General features: G+C 42.7%; 1 protein-coding gene across 1 annotated transcript; it reads left to right on the top strand.

Annotated features, from left to right (window-relative positions):
• Positions 1-15,356: 15,356 nt before the first annotated feature.
• LOC115392514 (F-box/LRR-repeat protein 14-like) lies at positions 15,357-18,116 on the top strand. The gene has a single exon (XM_030097183.1). It carries the CDS (start codon positions 15,887-15,889, stop codon positions 17,096-17,098), a length of 1,212 nt encoding a protein of 403 aa, XP_029953043.1. The 5' UTR covers positions 15,357-15,886; the 3' UTR covers positions 17,099-18,116.
• Positions 18,117-19,317: the final 1,201 nt, after the last annotated feature.

Raw genomic sequence — 19,317 nt, 5'->3', positions numbered from 1 at the left:
TGAGACGGACTGAAGTTACAGTCTCACTGCATCGTCACTACGGATCACCGCTCTGCCTTCTGGGATGTGTGGCGGTTCGCTGGCAGTTGCACTGGTGTTGTCACTTGTCAGTCAGCTGTCACTTCACGTCTTGATCTGCCAAAATTAAAACACAGAGGAAAGACTGAGAGGAGTTCTCTGTTGAGGGGAAGCAGCTTTTTCAACATTTTATCAAGATAACAGATATTCCAATGCTTCATATTTCACGGCTCTTAAGGGAAATCCTGGCGCTCTGCACTAACCAAGCACATCAAGGATTGTTGTAGCGCTGCTGCGTGCACGCACACACACACACACACAGACATGCACACACACACATTACCTGGGGGGTCTGAGCTCCCCCTCTATAGGCCTTCACCCCACATGCTCATCTCAATTAATCACCCAACAAAACAGATGTCAGGAACAAAGGAACGATCTCCAGGCCTGTGGGGTAAGAGGGGGAGGAGGAGGAGGAGGAGGAGCAGGAGGAGCAGGAGGGGATGAAGGCAAGTGGAGGGAGGAGGGACAGTAGAAGGAATAGGTAAGCAGGAGAAGGAAGTGCCAGTGCATCTCGGAGCTGGGTGGGCTGTGCTGGATGCAGGTGATGGGAGACTGCAGGGGCAGTTTAGAGTGGGATGTGTTCGCAGCTCTATCCGCCGCGAGTTCTGCGATGCTGTTACTGTACCATCCAGGATGAAAGTGTAAAAGAGTAAGGTGGTGGTGGGGGGGGGGGAGAGAAGAGAAGAAGTCACGATGTAAGAGGGGGAGAGAGAGTGAGGGACGGTGGGAGAGTGAGAAAACAACAAAGCCCTGGAGATGAAAGACGGTCTGCAAAACAATGGATACAAAATAATGCTGTGCGGTGTGCAGAAATAGAGCAAAGATTGAAAACCTGCCAAGATAAAGACAAACCCCCGCTTTTGAACTGTCACTTCACCGCGATACTGTCAGAAAACAAATGGCAATCTTGACAGGTTTCAGCTGCTTTGAAAGAGACCGAATCATATTTTATTCACAAATGCATATTTTATGGCTTTTATACCAAAGATCGTAACCTGTTGTTAAGTACTGAATTTTTGAATCTCGTGCTAAATTATTGACATCTACATAATGTACAGACGGAAGGGGGGGGGGGGACACACAGAGAGGGGAGAGGAGAGGAAATAAGAAGGAAGACAAGAGCTGCAGGAAAGAATGAAGCCATCCACGTTTCCACAACAAAACAAACCGGTTGTTTTTACATGAATTCAGTCCGAAGCCTGAACGGCACAAAGGGTGGTCATCAGTCTGCAGGCATTATCTGCTTCTTTTTCCTCCGTCCAGCCATTCTTCTACCGCAGCAGTCCTCTGTTTCCCCCTCTGTGTGCCTGTGGACAGTGAGACTTACAGCTCACATCAATAACGGGCAGATAACAGCCCGGTCCTCAGTCTTCAAGCACAGCCTTAAATCACATCAGCCCCGGGGAGAAGTAAATGAAGAGAGAGGAGGAGAGGAGAGGAGGGAGGGAGGGAGGGAGGGAGGGAGGGAAAAGCTTAGCACTTATGAGGCACACAACGACGACAACAACAACAACATCAACAGTGCAGCGCTGGTGAAACACACAAAAATTACAGGAACACATCCATTTATGCTGCGTGAAAACAAGGCTTGGTGTTTTAAGTGATACGCGGAGCAACATGCTGATGGAGGAGAGGGAAGGAGGCATGAAGACACAGAGAGAGTTTTTATGAGTGTGTATGTATTTGCATATATGTCGCCGCATGTCCTCAGGCACAATTTTTTTGTTTGTTTGTTTGTTTGTTTGAGTAAGGGCAGCACGTTAAGTAGCTGCAGCAAACCAAACTAAGGTTTTGTTGATCAAACCAAATTAAACCAGAATCTCCTTCAGAAGACTAAAGTCTTATAGCATGTTTTTAACAAGTGATGTTCAGCCTTGGACGACCAACAATGTTTCAGAGTCGACTCATCAGGAAGTCCTAAAACCAGTCTTCAGACGTCATATTCATAAATGAAGGATGGAAGAAGCGGAAGCGTTGTGAGTCTGAATGTGAGCCAGTGCTTTCCTCTTGGAGCTTCTCCAGTTTCCTCTCACAGCCCAAAAACCTGCATCCCTCCCATCGTCAGCCGGGTTCAGCTCACGCCCTCCGCCGCCCCGAATCAGAGGGAGTGGAATAGCAGCAACACGTCGTCTGGATTAATGTGAATATTTAGATCAAGTAGATCCAGATAAAGTGTTCCACAGGTTGACGTGGTTTTAATAGTGGTGCAACCACAGAGTCAGTGACATTTTTCAGTTGACTCTTGTATTAGGTTTAACTGTTCTGGCTTCATTGTGATAGATGATGGCAACGTCCTCATTTGATTAATTTGATTAGAATAACAAGATGTAATGTAATTGAACAACGTCAGTGGTTCTTAAAGAGAGGGGGAGTGGTGGTGGTGGTGGTGGTGGGGGGGTAGCAGTCACCAGGAGAAAACTGGGGGTCAGCTTCTAACTAACACAGCTGCTGAATCTTATAATAGGGAAATGATGAAGTAGTCTGGCATTCAACCATAATTTAAGAGACCTGGGGTGGCTCTGTGAGGGAGACTCATCCTCACATTCTGAGAACCTCCGTACTTAATGTTCCCTTTTACGACTGCTACTACTACTACATTAAACCGGCCAGTTTTTGGCATTCATTTTGAGTTGAGGAGTATTTTGTTGCTCAGTGTGAGAGTGTCTGTTAATTACTTCACTGCCTTTCTTTCAGGGGTTAACATCTAATTTTCAGTTGCACAAAGTAAGCACTGGATTTAAGTTTCTGAAATGGCCAAACAGGTGATTTTTGCCTCTCACAAGCAGGGTCCGTCACGTCATGTAAGATTTGACTGTCTGGTGCATCAAACTTCCTCGCTGAGAGTGTGAGGTACATCTGAATCCCGCTGTGGAGACGGCCATGATGCAGGTGATGGCTTGTCACAGAACACAAACATTTTTTTCTGTCCATTTTTCTCAGAAGGCGTCTCAGCAGGATCTATCTTTGTCTGCTCCTCTTTCATTATCGTCGTATTTTTTTCTTCTCCCCTCCTGCCCTGTACGTATAGTATACTGTGAACAGCTGAATCCAGTGGAACCGACTCATCTCCATCACTCCAGAGAACATATTGTCTTCTTTATGTTGACGTAACGTATATGTAAGTGTGTCTGTTTTCCATTTGCATTTCAGATCACATCACATTTACATCACTGCACCGTGTTTTCCTTTCTAAAATATCATACTGTCCAGATCTATTCTTTTTTTTTTTGATCCAAATAAAATAATTGAAGGAAAAATGTTGTCAAGACATAACAAGGAAATGTGGCTGTTCATCTGCTTATCCGGCAGATTTGGAGAACTTTATCATTTATTTAGCATCCCGGTTCTGCAGCAATAAGACATGCATATTGCTAGGGAATAGCTGAATACGCATTCATCCACCCTGGAGCCCTGATGACAAGGGGCGAAGGAGAAGTAGAGCCTGGAAATTTCACCGGTCTATCAGAGGGCAAACACCAAAACACAATTGGTCATGTCTTCAGACCGTGGGAGGAAACGAGTAAAAGGAGAAAAAACAAGCTCCACACAGAAAAGCCCCCAGCTGAATTCAAATAATAGAGCAATAAAGAGTGAAAAGTTACTGCAACATAACTGCAAGTACTGATTTTTGAATGGTTTTCTTACTCTTTCCTTTAGTATTTGAAATAACTGAGCTTTGGAATGAGCAGAAACTGACCTCAGCAGTAAAGATCAGCTTCGATATGAACTCCTGTTCAACAGACTCACAACCCTGATATTGAATTAAGCATCCGGCTGAAAACAACATGAAAGACGTGAAATTGTAGTTAGCATCAAATGTAAGCTGCATCCAAACCGTGCTTCAGTAGCTGTGTTAGGTAAAAGTTAGATTATCTTTATAGGATCTGGAGATTATTATTGTTTTGTTTCTGCACCTGCTTGTTGTTATAATAGTTGCATCAATTATTTCAAAAATCAGTCACACCAACCAGTGGATTCAAATGTTTTTTTTTTCCTCTCTCTTGGGGCCCACTCTCCATATTGGGAAGAAGAAAGACCCATGTCTGATTGATTTTCCAAAGCATCACTTTGCTGAAATCAAATGGTAACACACACTGATGGATTATTTTAGAAATTGTGCCATCATGGTTTTCTTTACTATCTTTAAAAAAAATCTGTTTTTGACACAGACTGAGCTTGTTACTCAAGTTTAAACTGTCTTTAACGTCCTGATTACTGCTTTTAATATAGTTTCCATCTTGTTTTTATTTACATTGTCCCAACTTTTTTTGACATTGGGTTTTTTTCACAGCACTTTGCACCATTTCATAGAAAAAAAACAACCCAGAGCAACACAGAAAATGAAATGTTCCGCAGAAAGCAGCCATAGGTGAACCAGAGGTGACGTCCATCTGCTTCAACCAGGTGTGGTCAGGGGATAGTAAAGAGCAGAAAGAGAGAAAGAAAAAAAAACAGTAAACAATCAACACAAAGCAGGCTGATGGGACCAGGAGCTGCAGCTCAGAGATTCCTGCCGGGAGGCAAACGAGAGAGGACGGAGAAGAGAAAAGCACGGACCGCATCCTTCCACGGCTTCATCCTCTATCCCTGCTTCACTTAATAATTTATTAATTTTCGCTCTGCCACTCATAGACACACTTCAACACCTCCACAATACAACCCACATCTCACTCATTTGTCTCATTTTACTCCTCTCTCTCTCTCTCTCTCTCTCTCTCCTCTCTCTGTCTGTCTCTCTCTCTCTCGCTCTGTGGTTTTCACTCTTGACATAATGATTCAGCGACACTTGTCTTTTCGCTTCAGTATCACGCTGACAAGACGAGCACGCACACGCGCACACACACACGCGCGCGCGCAGTCACAGAGGAGAGTTGGAATGATGTGCGGAGTAATGGGAGGTCTACTTCGGCCCGCGCTCCACTATAAACAGAGGCTGTGACATCCTCTGAGCCCGGGGCAGAGGTCAGGCGGTGTTACGGCTCTCTTTGTACCCTCGGTGCTCCCGGGGTCACGCATCCTTCACAGACAGCTGCTGTCTGTCCATACTGCCTCCCCGCTCTGAAGTATGGATCAGAGCAGCTAAAGAGATTTAAAGGGATTACTTTACTCTCTCCCTTACACACACACACACACACACACACACACACACACACACACACACACACACACTTTTCCGAACAAAAATACACTGGCGTGCACAGAGGAGGCTTATGGTCTGCCATGTTAGTGCATTATGAAAGTGTTTATTTCACAGCAGTCTTCACTAATGACATTGTATCCTGGTTCGGCCTGCTGACCTCTTGACCTCTGCCCCGCGCTCAGCACCTGCTGACCCTCTGTACAGAAGGGGTCAGGGGTCAGAGGGTAACGCCCTGCCACAATCCCAGATCGAGTTATCTTTTTAGAGCAGGGACAACACCTGTTAAACACAGACAGCAGTCGTGGTACCAGCTTTCAGAATATTATTTATGTTATATATTCAATAATATTTAAGAACTTATTTTCACACAACTCATACTGCACCTTGATTAGATATTTTATAAAACCTTTAAAGGTTGAGGATTTTAAATGGAGTCATCTTTAATAATGCCTCATGATTCAAAATACAGCGAACGTCCTTCATTTGCAGCATTCGCAGAGTTCAGCATGTTTTTCATACAGTGACAATCAATGTAAAAACCAACACACACACACACACACACACACACACACACACACACACACACACACACACACACACACACACACACACACACACACACACTCACACACAAGCGCTACTAGTGCAGAATTACATCTCACTGACATATTATCTTCCCTGGCCCCCCACCCAAACCCGACCCATTACACCTGAGTGAATCACAAGACCACACACACACACACACACACACACACACACACACACACACACACACACAAACCAACTGAAGTTGTCAATAAATGTACCTTACAGTATAAGAAAAGCACTAATGGGTTCACCTACAGTGTGGAAGACTCCCAGGTGACATACGTGTGTATGTACCTGTCTGACACCACCCCGCCCCTCCTCACCCACACCCAAACACACATATACACACTTCTCCTTCAGGTTGATGGACTGGACAGCATGCATGTCCTGTGAGTGACAATTATCCGGGCACACACACCACGCTCTGTTTGACACGTCATGTGAGTTCAGTCAGTCAGAGAATGCGGCCTGTATGAACGATGAACGGTCACACCTCACTGACCCCCCCCCCGACACAATGACAGGAGGTCACACAGTAGCTGTCTCCGGTCGGCGCGTGAGTAATGCGTGGTTTTTTTGTTGCACGTGTTTGTCTGAAAAGTGTGTGAAACAGTGCATATGTTAACCACAATGGCGATTTATGACTCAACAGTTTCCATTGTTCGTAGAACAGCTTTGACAAAGGTCGGGCTCCTCAAGATTTCAGTTATAAAAGGCATTGTTTCAAGAGCTTTGTTATTAATTCTTTTAGTAGTGACATATACCAGCTTCACTTTTTAAAGATTTTAGAATTAATTGAATGGAAATGAATCCAAGATGGCAGCACACACACACACACACACACACACACACACACACACACACGCTCAGTCTTGTATTTCTATCCTCGTGGGGACCGTCCATTGACTCCCATTCATGTCTAGCCCCTAACCCTGACCCTTACCCTAACCCTAACCCACACCACAACAAAGCCTAACCCTAAAGAAATGTTTTTGCACTTTTACTTTTTTCAGTAACAACAACATGGTCAAGAAAACACTGTTTCTCCTACTTAGGACCGGAAAAAGGTCCCCACAAGGCACGTCATTTCACGTTTTGCTATCCTTGTGGGGACATTTGGCCCCAACAAGGATAGAAATACGAGAACACACACACACACACACACACACACACACACACACACACACACACACAGTGACTCAGTTCAATTTCTTTCTTCCTGTCAAATGTAAGTGGTTCATCGTTCTCTTATTTTTTTTCTTTGATTTTCTTGTTCCATTTTAATTATGATTGCACAAATCTCTTCCTTGCTGCTTTAGATGAACGTGCCAATCAGTTTTTGTTGTGATTTTCACTTGCAATGACAAGAAAGCCTCCATATGTCCCTGAAAATGAGAGAAAAATGTGGTTTTCACAGTGAATTATCACACACACTGCATGTTTGATTTATTTATTCACAATGTCGGGATCATAAGTTTGTGAAAGCAGCTGTTTAGTGGAGCTTTGCTTATTATCTCTTGATAAAAAACAAACAAAAATATAGATGTATTTATTGGAAATGAGAGTAAATGATTCAGTGTTTAAGGTTAGAAGGGGGTAAGAGTCTGATCAGCGTTAAAGTACGATGAGTCTCCAGGAAATAAGTGTAATGTCCCCAATACAATTGTGTGTGCGTGTGTCTGTGTGTGTGTGTGTGTGTGTGTGTGTGGCGAGCTGTCAGTGAAGATCTGGTGAGAGTGGGCTAATTGGAGTTAATTCACCATCTGTCTGTGTGAGCCAGCAGACAGGGTCATTAGCGGAGACAAGTTCAGCCACGGGGGAGGCCGAGAGGGGAATCACCATCCCTCACTTTCACTCCTTCTGTCTTTAGTTTTCATTTCCTTCCTGTCCACCAAACCCTCTCTTTCTCACCCCTTCCTCATTATTACTATTTGATATCACATCATCACATCTCATTATTTAAATTTCTCACATTGGTAAATACCAGAGTGAGCCTAATTGATTTTTTTTTCTCTCTTTCAAAGATTCATTTGTTTGTAAATGGTTTTATTGAATGGTGTTGAAAGTGCAGTGTGTGCAGTGGAAAAGCCCTCCTCTGGCTTTGCTATCTTTGTCAGACCAGCACTGCCCTCTGCTGAACGGCGGATCTCAGGCACTGATGGGGAATCGATAAAGATCATTTTTATTTCTGAAAAGATGGATTGCTTGGCTGTGCCTGAAATCATTGGGTTTTCAGCCCCACAGCATTAAAAGCTTAATGATTTTCATATACTATAGAACTAATATGAGAGAGGAATGACTGGAGTGTAAGATATCGACACCATATTGCTAGCTAATTATTTTTTGCATAAAAGCCATACTGGGACTTTACATTTCTGAAAATGTACATTTTGAATCGTGCCAAAACCCTGAATCCCCCAGGAGCGACACACATTTACTGAATTTTCCTGGAGAGAAACAAGCAGATTTAAAAAAAATAAAATACAAGTTGTGTTTTATTTTAGGAAAAGATGAGCAAGACAGGAAAGAGGAGCTGCACATGGAGGGTTTCTACTTTGCACCATGTAGCCATTAAAACAGCATAGCTATTTGTTAAACTGCATTTAATTATTTTAAGAACAAAACTGGTTGTATGAAGTCTTTTATCATATACTTTTGCCTCTTTGCACAAAAACAAAGGGAAAAATTTGGACTTGCTACTATTTTAAGCTTGTTTGTAGTGGATTATAGTCTGAGCACCTGAGTACAGCTCAAGGCCGAAATCTCAACAAGCAAAACTTTTTTGGATAAAAGCAAGAATGAAGCTGAGAAATAATCAGGGCTGGCAGTGGCACAGCACCCTGCACCTCCTGGATGGGGAACAGGTGTGGGTTTCAACCAAGAACACGCTCAAAGGGTGCCCATGCAGGTGAGGGCATTATGGGTATATTCCAGATCTGTCCTCCAGGCCGAGGCCTTCAGCAGAAAGTCTTCCATACCAGGACACAAACAAACCTCTGTCAGGAATCCCATGCAGCTGGAATATTTTAATGGTTTGGAAATTCACAGTTCTACTATTTGTACCCCCTGTCCTGGTCATCCAGCAGGACCGCTCTGTAACCACTGGACTGGTGGCGCCCCCTGCTGGATCCAGAGCAGAGGAGACGAGCACTAGGTCAGAATAAGATTAATAATTAAATACAGAAACAGACTGTTTTAATAATAGTGGAGTCTCAAACTGAGGACTTTGATTCCAACTTGACGGCTAATATTTACACAGTTTGGTTTTTTTAAGGTGCACTAAGGCATTTGCCTTAATAGATTTATTAATTTATTTATCTGCATAGATTGGCTTTTAGATATATGGCCAGCGGAAGTATTTTGAAATGATAATCTGCATCAGCATATGCAAAAATAAATAACTTTTTTTTTTTACTTATTTCTGGAGTTCTGGAGCAGATCCCACCTGATTATGGACTGACAGATTCCAAACACAAAGTGTTCTCCTTAGTTCTCAACAAATTCTTCATCTTTTATAAATAACCAGAGCACTCTTTGGTTATTTATAAAAGATGAAGATGAAGGTGAAAAGATAGAAACATTATCAAATCAAAGCAGTCTATAACCGATATAGATACACGAAGGTACAGGAAATATCTTCTTTTTTGTTTTCATTTAACAGACATCAAAAATGTGTTACAAGATTTTATGCTCAGCTCTAATCTCGACAGTCCAGTAGACATGAGACGATCATCAATGCATTTGACCCCTTTACCATGACAAGCATGAGTTAGAAACATCTCTAACCGCAGCTGATAAAACTGGATCTTCAGTATTCAATAGCCTCTCATTCCCTGTATCATGGATGGAAAACTGCGGCCTTAGTTATTAAATGGCTTCATGAAAAAAAGAAAGTTTTAATTACTGTTTCTGGCTTTGTTTCATGCTGGTCCCTGTGGTGCCAAGGACACAGTGGGTAGTTTTTAAGAGGTCTTTTCTTTTAAAATTACTGTAAGTCCATTACTAAGACAAATGTCTTCTCTTTATTTACAGCTATTCTGTACACACCCATCAGCTGTTGATGCATCAATCATGCATCCATCAGCATGTTGAGAAATAAAGATACAGTTTCTTTAAAGAGAACTTTTGAGGAAAACCAGGAAATCTCCACAAGGCCAGATGGAACCAGTGTCCTAAGGCATGAAGACGTGTGTATATGTCACGTTTTAGCTTCCATTCTCAACTCTTTTACATGGTTCATCCATTTGCTGCTGCAACATCTGTACTTCACCAATAGAGCAACATTTATTCTGATCTAGTCTAATTTAATCTAGCGACACATTCCTGGAAGCATGAGAAATAAAATCTGAGAGGCAAATAAGAGAGAGGGCTGCAGGGAGCCAGGTGAGCATTGCCCCTTCAGCCTAGAACAGACAGAAAGAGAAAGAAAGACAGGAGGGTAAAGCTTCAGCTCAGGATCGTAATATTATGTTATCGTCTTCCTGGAATGGGCACTCATGATCGCTGTCACTGAACTAAACTGACTAAGACACTGCTGGTATAGATGATGGATGGGTGGATGATTTTTGTTTTTTGTTTTTTATTGTTTCAGTGTTTTGCATGTCTGAACAATGGATTCAGATTTTCTTTATTCAAAATTCACCATGTTTATTTATTTGAGAGCAAGGACAATGAAGTGTTTTGCACATTTAACACACATTTATGGTGTTTTTACAAAACAGTGGATTACATGTTTACGACAAATGTTCTGGATCTGGATTTGTTTACCACATGAATAAAAACTGTTCCTCTTCACATGCACAGATAAAGCGGTTGTGTAAATATAAAGACTTGTTAATTTAGAAACTGCCTCTGAAGATCTCAGGTTTATTTTAATCCAGTGAATTTATAGTGAAGTGAAGAAAGCAATCTTGAATTTTGGGGGAAAAATTTGATTTTCTCTGGGAGACACTAAACATGACTCCAAAAAATTCTCATAAAAATGACAGATTTTAATATCATGTGCAGATTTGTGTGTTTAAAAAGCCAAAGTCTTTCCTGTATTACGTACATCAAAAACACTTCCTACCGCTCTCTGATTTTCCATCACTTACAGTTCGTAGTTCCACGCCCTGCAGAACATTACCCATATGAAAGACTCTTACGCAGAACACAGATGTAGTTTGACATTTTACCACCACGGATGTGTCATCAGTGTCTCCACCGGAGTTCAACACCTTGCTTAAGGGCCCTTTGACAGAGGTTCATACTAAAAATAATCGCTTCGTTTTCTTCACTGTCAGAGAGAAAATAAATGAAATCTGACGTAACATCACTGCATGCACTTCAGAGAGGCAGCACTGCTGAATGGGAATTATAGCTTTAAAAAACACAACATGGGTCCATGAAAAGCACAACATTATGAACAAAAAGCATTGGTTGAGAAATTAGTGTAAAAAAGAGTGAGAGATTATTTTACTATTCCTGAATTTAATGTTTTAAAGATTCATCCCACAGACAGGTGTGTGGTGGTTTACCCTTTATACTTCTGGAGCTCAAAATGAGGACTTTAATGCTAAAAGATTATTGGACAACACACAGTTTAATTGATTATGTCATGTTGCTATTATGAAGAGAGTCATTTCCTCAGCTGACTCCCCATGACTTTTGTTTGCGGACTTGGTGATGAGACATTTTCTGTGTTGTGTCCCCTGTATTGCCATTTCTTCTGTTTGTTTGTCTTTTTGTTGCCAAATTCAGATTCATTTTCTCTAAAGCTCCAATGTGTTTGTTAACTTTATCCACTAACTCGTTCAGCTGGCATCATATTTCATTTTGTGACTTTGGAGGCTCAGCTCCATGGCGAATTCAAACAAGCAAACACTGAAGTAAAAAGAATCTAAAGCGCACAAAACTCTCATTTCAATATTTAGAGAAGCCTTGGAGGCCTTTCTGTGTGAAGACTGCATGGTCTCCCTGTGCGTTTTGCATTTATGATATGCATTAACTGGAAGCTAAATGGTGTGGTGTGGCCGGGAGAGTTGATGATGGTTGATTCACACCAGTGGTGTCAAATTCATTTCAGCCCACAAACAGCCCATTTACATGATGAAGGGACCAGAACAAGTGACAGTATGATAATAATAATTCCAGAAAAGTCTGCATTTAAAAGAAAACCTGAACTTCCAGTGCCCTTTTTTTTAAATGTTGCCCAATGGGGCAGAATAAAGTGAACCGCTGTCTAAAACTAGTGTCGCGTGTTCTCTTTAAATTTTGATTCATCCAGAATTACCAACGAATAACCTAAGCTATAGCTACTGAAAGATGATAAATGGTGAATGGATTTCAGTTATATAGTACTGTTTTTCCACTGATTAACAGCCCCAAAGCGCTGTCTGCCGCAGTGTTTTTCTGCAGTCTAATGTGGGCTTAACCCTGTCGCACGATTTCTACAGCCTCCAGCGTGCACGTCTTCACAAAAACACTGTGGCTTTAATGCCAGTGCCAGTATGATGGGAATAAAGTCACTAACTTTGAAAGCAGCTCCACTGTTTTTTTTTTTTATTTACTCCTAGTAAAACAATGTGATGCCTTGCGGTTATGTAAGAAAAAAAAATCAAATTGGGATTAATAAGTTAGTGTTTTCAAGAACAGTTTTGATCCACAGGCCATAATTTGGACTAAATGGATTTTACATAAAACAGGATATATATAATACTGCTTTTTGTGTGCATGTACTGAACTCGATGAATATTCACTTTCAAAAGGGACAGTTCAGTACTTGTAAGAAATTCTGCAATAAGAGTTTACTGGGTTTGTTCTCACCAAAGCGTTGGACAGTCCCTGACTCTGCTGCTTGCTTGAGGTTTGAGCAGCGTCTGCTTTCAATTCTCTGGAAAAGCTTTGGAATAAAAAAAAACCTGCAGGGACACGTGTGATGTAGGGCGTGCTGTGAAGGCAGAGGAAGTGGGACCGCGAGTGAGTCAGAGGCCAACAGCCAGACAGGAGCCCGAAAATATGCCAGGAATTGAAGATATTTATTGTTTCTGGGCCTCTGGTGAGCTGCTGTCAGGAGGCCCAGAGTTTCAAGCAGTGAAGGTCAAAGGTGAGGCTCTAACCACATTAACTTCTTACTACTGGGATTGGCAGAGAGTCGTGTAGCATAACCACACTCAGATATACAAACAAAGACTGCTGCTGTTGTCTGAAATACACTTTGTATTCTTAAAGCTTGAACAGAAAAGTTATTTCTTCAACTTAAAAACACAATATTATTATTAGAAATAACTGACTGATCAGACCTTATTAATCCCCTTCAGGAAATTCCCTTTCTGCAGTGAACAATCCTATTTCCAGGGTGCAGAGGTGCAGCCACGTCACAGCGCTCCAGGGAGCTGATGGGGGTCGAGGGTCCTGCCCAGAGACCCACGCCAGTGACATTTGTGGGATTCGAACCTGCACATAATCAATCCCAAATCTGCTTTTCTAACCTCCGGGCCAACACTGACCCCCTCAAATAGATTCTCTTATGCCGTACATACAGTACATATTGGCACTAGTATGCCTTATTATAGAATTAAGCAAATAACTTCAGTTACATCGAGTCATTTGTTGTGTTTCAGTTCAATTAAAAACTGGGATTTTTTTATACAAAAATCAAGAAAAAGTGGTAAAAACAGTCATATATTAACTGAGTAGACACGAAATCACTTGTAATATAGAATGCCAACACATTATTTGCTCTCTTTCACTTATGTAACCTTCATCCAGAGCTGTTGGCCTTTGATCCATCGCACATTTTAAAGCATGGCAGTAACTCCTGGCAGGGTGTCAGTGAGCCGGTGTGAAGCGAACCGCGACCCCGGAACATTACTAACTCGACAGTGTAATGGATCTCTGTCCATGTGTAAACCAGTTTGAAGCTGCGTGTGAGCATTCAGGAGCCACATCCCACCACTCCGTCGCTTTCTCACTCATCTCAGTGACTGTGCTGCCGCCCCCCCCCCACCACCTCGCTGTGAGTCCTCACAGCAGCCAGAGGTGAGCAGGTCAGTGAACGCCTCGCTGCAGGCTTCCAGCCAGTAATGCACAGAGAACCAGTGGAGGAGAAGACTGTTGGATGTGTCATGACACACTGCTTCATATCACGATTCCATATCATGAACCTTCAGGCATATGCAACAATGAATCCCCAAAGGTTAACTCAGTACCACTACTGTGCACGTGTCCTGTTTTTTGCTGACAGTGAACAGTGAACATTGCACTTATCTATCCTGCACTTTGAGCATTGACCATAGTGCAATAAACACTGAACCATATTAAATCAAAAGGGACACTGTGAGGAGTGCTTCATGTATTTTTATCTAAATACAAACATTATTTTGTGTGAAAATTCGCTCTGAAGAAGAGAAATATCCTGAGTGTATCACTGAAAATTAAAATACTTGCTGCCGTAAAAAATCGTTTACAGTTTTGTGTTTTTGATTGTATTTTAGCTGAAAACAAAAGTTCTGAGCTGCTTCAACAATTCTGTGAATTTGTATTATGCAGCATGTGTATTCATAGCTCTGATTGTTTTTATTTTGTTAAAAGTAGTTGTGGTTTTTTTAAGTATGAAAAATTGTTTTTTTAAGTTCATTAAAAGAGTTAGAAAACTCCAGAGAGGTACCTTCACTGATCAGTTGTAAAGAATGCTTTCTTCATTCTTTCTTTCTTAAAGCTTTAAGAAGCTTTAAGAGAGGCTGATCTTCCACTTGGGGTTTTGCTACAAGTATTGAAAGTAATGTAATGTGATCAAAGGTGATGAATCCATATTCTTCTAAAGGTTTTTGGGAATTCTCACCCGCAGTCAGGCTGTCTAGATTTCATTTTTATTTGAATGTTTAGTAGCAATAGTAATAAAAGCTTTATTTCAAACATGTAAATTAGAAAAGTAATTACGAAAGTAAACAATCAATGAAAACAAAGGCAGAACATCCAATTATTTACTTTTGATTTCTTACTTGTTTTCCTGTGTGTTTATTCATGAAATGTTACCTGATACCACACCACAGAAACACATTTGTGACTCAAATATTCCAGTAAATCTAGAATAAGATCGGTTGGTGCTGCAGCTTGTACAACATATGTTCTTTGCATCCGCAGTCAGTTTGACGTCTTTCCCAACGCTGATATTTCATGAAAGCACAGTTATTTTTGCATTGAAAACCCCTTGATGTATTTGACATCAATAACTCTCAGGATGCTATTTTTCATGTTTTTCCACAGAAAATGTTGGTCTCTAGTAAACAGAAATAATGTGTGTTCTTTATTTTTTTTAATTCTGAGATAACTTGTCTCTTCCTTTAATGTCAGACTATTGCTCAGGGAAGCCGCAGTCCTGCGGCACGGTAACTGAGATAAATAGGTTATTAAATAGTATAATGTTATTTTATTACAAAAATAAGTGCTACATGGTTTATAAACCAAAGACGAAAAGCAAAGCTTTCAAGCCGTGGAGCTGTCAAAGTGCAGCGACGCGTGTTCCCTCCGCCAGGGGGCGCTGCTCCCTGAACTCCCTGAAAGCTGACACACTTTATGGTTTATTCATTGTACAGATCCGGGATGCTGCTCGAAATGCGACCAACGGTCAAAGACCCGGGCATCTGTCCTACTCCCGCTGAATAGATGCGCTGCCGATGAAGACGTCTACAGACTACAAAGTTTGGGACTCTGCTCGCCATGGGCCGGAGTGAGGAAGAAGCGGCCCCGGACCTGGATGTTGTTCATCTCTGAAGCTCTTAAGTTCAGGCAGCTACGGCTAACGCTAGGCTAACTACTAGCTCGTTAGGTAAATATTGCCTCTGCCTGACGAAGTTTCTCTCCATCTACCGCCACGCCGTCTGCGCGCCACCTGAGTGGATGGTTGTGGCTTTCGTGTGCTCAAACTCTCCGGCGAGATGGGAGGAATTTTGTTTGTTTCACTCGAAGCTAACAGGCGGCTAACAGCTAGCTCGTTCTTCATGTAGCTGACGGTTAGCTCGCGCTGCCGGGCCAGACAGCAACTTCGGCAGCTCGCAGCAAACTCCACCAGAAGCCTCACCGCAGCCACCTGCAGTCATGTCTGAACTGGAGACACACGTATCGTGCCTTTTCCCGGAAATATTGGCCATTATTTTCAGCTACCTGGACGTGAAAGACAAAGGCAGAGTTGCCCAAGTGTGCACCTCCTGGAGGGACGCGTCCTACCACAAGTCGGTGTGGAGGGGGGTGGAAGCCAAGCTCCATCTGCGGCGAGCCAACCCGTCCCTGTTCCCCAGCCTGCAGACCCGGGGCATCAAGAAGGTGCAGATCCTCAGCCTGAGGCGAAGTCTCAGCTACGTGATCCAAGGGATGCCGCAGATCGAAAGCCTTAACCTGTGTGGATGCTTCAACCTGACGGACAATGGTCTGGGACATGCCTTTGTGCAGGACATCCCGTCTCTGCAGGTGCTCAACCTCAGCCTTTGCAAGCAGATCACCGACTCCAGCCTGGGCAGGATCGCGCAGTACCTCAAAAACCTGGAGGTGCTTGAACTCGGGGGATGCAGCAACATCACAAACACGGGCCTGTTGCTCATCGCCTGGGGCTTGCACAGACTCAAGAGCCTTAACCTGCGCAGCTGCAGGCACGTGTCGGATGTGGGCATCGGCCACCTGTCCGGGATGACCCGCAGTGCGGCGGAGGGCTGCCTCTCCCTGGAGAAGTTGACCTTGCAGGACTGTCAGAGGCTGACTGACCTTTCCCTCAAACACGTCTCAAAAGGTCTTAACAAGCTCAAAGTCCTCAACCTCAGCTTCTGTGGGGGGATCTCGGACGCAGGCATGATCCACCTGTCGCATATGACCCACCTGTGCAGCCTCAACCTGCGCTCGTGCGACAACATCAGCGACACCGGGATCATGCACCTGGCTATGGGCTCCCTGCAGCTGTCCGGGCTCGACGTCTCTTTCTGCGACAAGATCGGAGACCAGAGCATGGCGTACATCGCACAGGGCCTGTACCAGCTCAAGTCCCTCTCTCTGTGCTCCTGTCACATCAGCGACGACGGCATCAACCGCATGGTGAGGCAGATGAACGAACTCAAGACTCTTAACATCGGGCAGTGCGTGCGGATCACGGACAAGGGGTTGGAGCTGATAGCCGATCACTTGACTCAGCTGACGGGGATCGACCTGTATGGCTGCACGAAGATCACCAAGAGAGGCCTGGAGAGGATCACGCAGCTCCCATGCCTTAAAGTGTTAAACCTGGGACTGTGGCAGGTGACGGAGAGCGAGAGGATGAGATGAAAGCTTCCACATGTTGCTCAGTTGTATCCTGGGCAGACCTGCCTGCACCTGTTCTTAATATTACCTTCTATACTGTGACTAAACACCACGGAGAGGGACTCAGCATCAATCACTGGAATTGTGTTGGCCTCCGCCGCAGTCCTCCACTCTTATTGTGACTCTTGTTTCCAGTCCTGTGCTCTCTTCTCTTAAATCTCAGCCTGTGTACAGTTCTTACTGTCTAGCTACCTCAGCCATCGAAACACAGGAGTGCCTACTGTCGCTGAATACTAGATTAGATATTATATTTTTATGACTCACATATGAAAGGAGATTTTGATATAAAGTGGAATCTCTCAGCAGAATGATAACTAGCTATTTTAACTCTTAACAGAAAGGCTGGCGTACCTTTGGATCGAAGTTTTGATAGAATTTTTTTTTTTGTTTATGGCTGATGTATTTTTTACTCGTGTAACCAATAATTTTTTTTTTTATCAAATGACTTGCTGACAAAATTGTACTTCAAATTGAAGTGGGTGGATCACTCCAGTCCCTTTGTTCACTGATGTATAGTTGGCTATGTTTCATATTCCTGAGGAAGTAAATTAATGTATCGGCTGTTAAAGGTTTTTATTAACACGAGGCGTCGCAATGAACAGCTACCGAGGTGATGATATGCAATACTTGTACAGCGGCGTTTCTCTGCCCTGCGTGGGTAAAGAGAGGCGTCTCTGCTCCCATACCGCTGATTTCAATGGGTGGCTCTTCATCATGCTCCTGACACCGGTGAGGAGGGTGATGATGATTTATTCATTGGAGCAGGGAGCTGTCACATTGATTCAGAGCGGTGGATCCGTCACGTTCAGGTTTGAGAAATGCTGTTTTTAACTGTCCGTCAGTGTTTTGCTTTTTTTTCCCCCCCCAACTCTGAGGAGCTTCCACTGATACTGTCAGAGTATTTGTTTAAAGGCCGTAATTTAAGATTGTTTTATATTCATACAGTAGTGATATTTATGAATAAAGATGGAAACCAGCTTTGAATTTTGCACCTTCGTTTGTCCAGATAGCTTTGCTTACCGGTATGCATTTCAAAAGGTATTGATGTGTTTTCCAGTGCCTTCTGAAGTAAATACATAACCTTTAATTTAACGATCTGTCTGAGGCAGCAGCTCAGAACGAGAGGAACAGCCACAAGCAGACCACTAACCAGCCAAATCCATCCTTTTCTATAGTGTCTGCAAACAAATACATAAATTATTCCAAGCTTCTGGGGTTTCCTTCACACATTATAAATCAGTTATCAATCAAAAGTGTTGGTTTGCATCACTTTAAGTTACCACCATCACTAACAGAAGCAATGCTTATAATTTATTTATTTACATACATACAAAATCCAAAGAACTCACAAACATGTCTGTTTTGCTTTCTTTTTACACAGTTTTGATTCTTGACACGAACAGACAGAAGGCAGTACATTTCTTATACAAATGCAGAAAGAAAAAAATTTTTTACCATGAAGTGGACAGAAGCCCCTTAATCAGCTCTGTGTTCTGCAGTAAGGAGTCAAGAAAAAGAGATGACTGGACATTAAGGCAAGGGCAGGGACACAGAGGCCAAAGTAAGGGAAATCAAACACTTTCTTTCTTCTCTCAGCCAGGCGGTGAACAAAAAAAAAAAAAAAGGTCAGGGAATTAAACGGAAATAAATTCATCTCCATCTGGAGGTTTGACCGACAAGAAGCAGGAAAAAACAAAAAACAAGAACAAGCATCCAACCGACGCTTTGCAACACCAGGGCATGTGTTTTGTCCAGTCCGTCCTCACAAGCTCATCTGAAACTCGACACGGAGGTAATCTGTGAGAAAACATCTGTTTCCAGATGTGTGATGACCGAGTTCTACAACATATCATGTAACGTCGGGGACGGTTGGACACTTATTTTTATCCATCAGGCTCAGTCTGCCTTTGACATTAACGAGAAAAAAAAACAAAAAAAACACACAAAACAGACATCAAGAGAGGAAGAAACCGAAAGCTGACAACATTGAATCTCAGGATAATACATTTACAAATCTATAAAAAAAAAAAAAGACAATTATTCGAAAATGAATGCAGAAAAGTACTCTCCCATCACACAGTCACGGTTTGAAAACATTTGAATTTCACACGTTATTTTGACACAAGTTTGTTTTAGTTTCTTTTCTTTTTTTTTTTGACACTTCTTTCCTCATGTATCTGCTG

Source organism: Salarias fasciatus, chromosome 7, assembly GCF_902148845.1.
Source record: "Salarias fasciatus chromosome 7, fSalaFa1.1, whole genome shotgun sequence".
In the NCBI taxonomy this organism is placed as follows: domain Eukaryota; kingdom Metazoa; phylum Chordata; class Actinopteri; order Blenniiformes; family Blenniidae; genus Salarias; species Salarias fasciatus.
The sequence above is the reverse complement of the archived record's forward strand: the minus strand, read 5'-3'. Positions and strand labels throughout refer to the sequence as shown.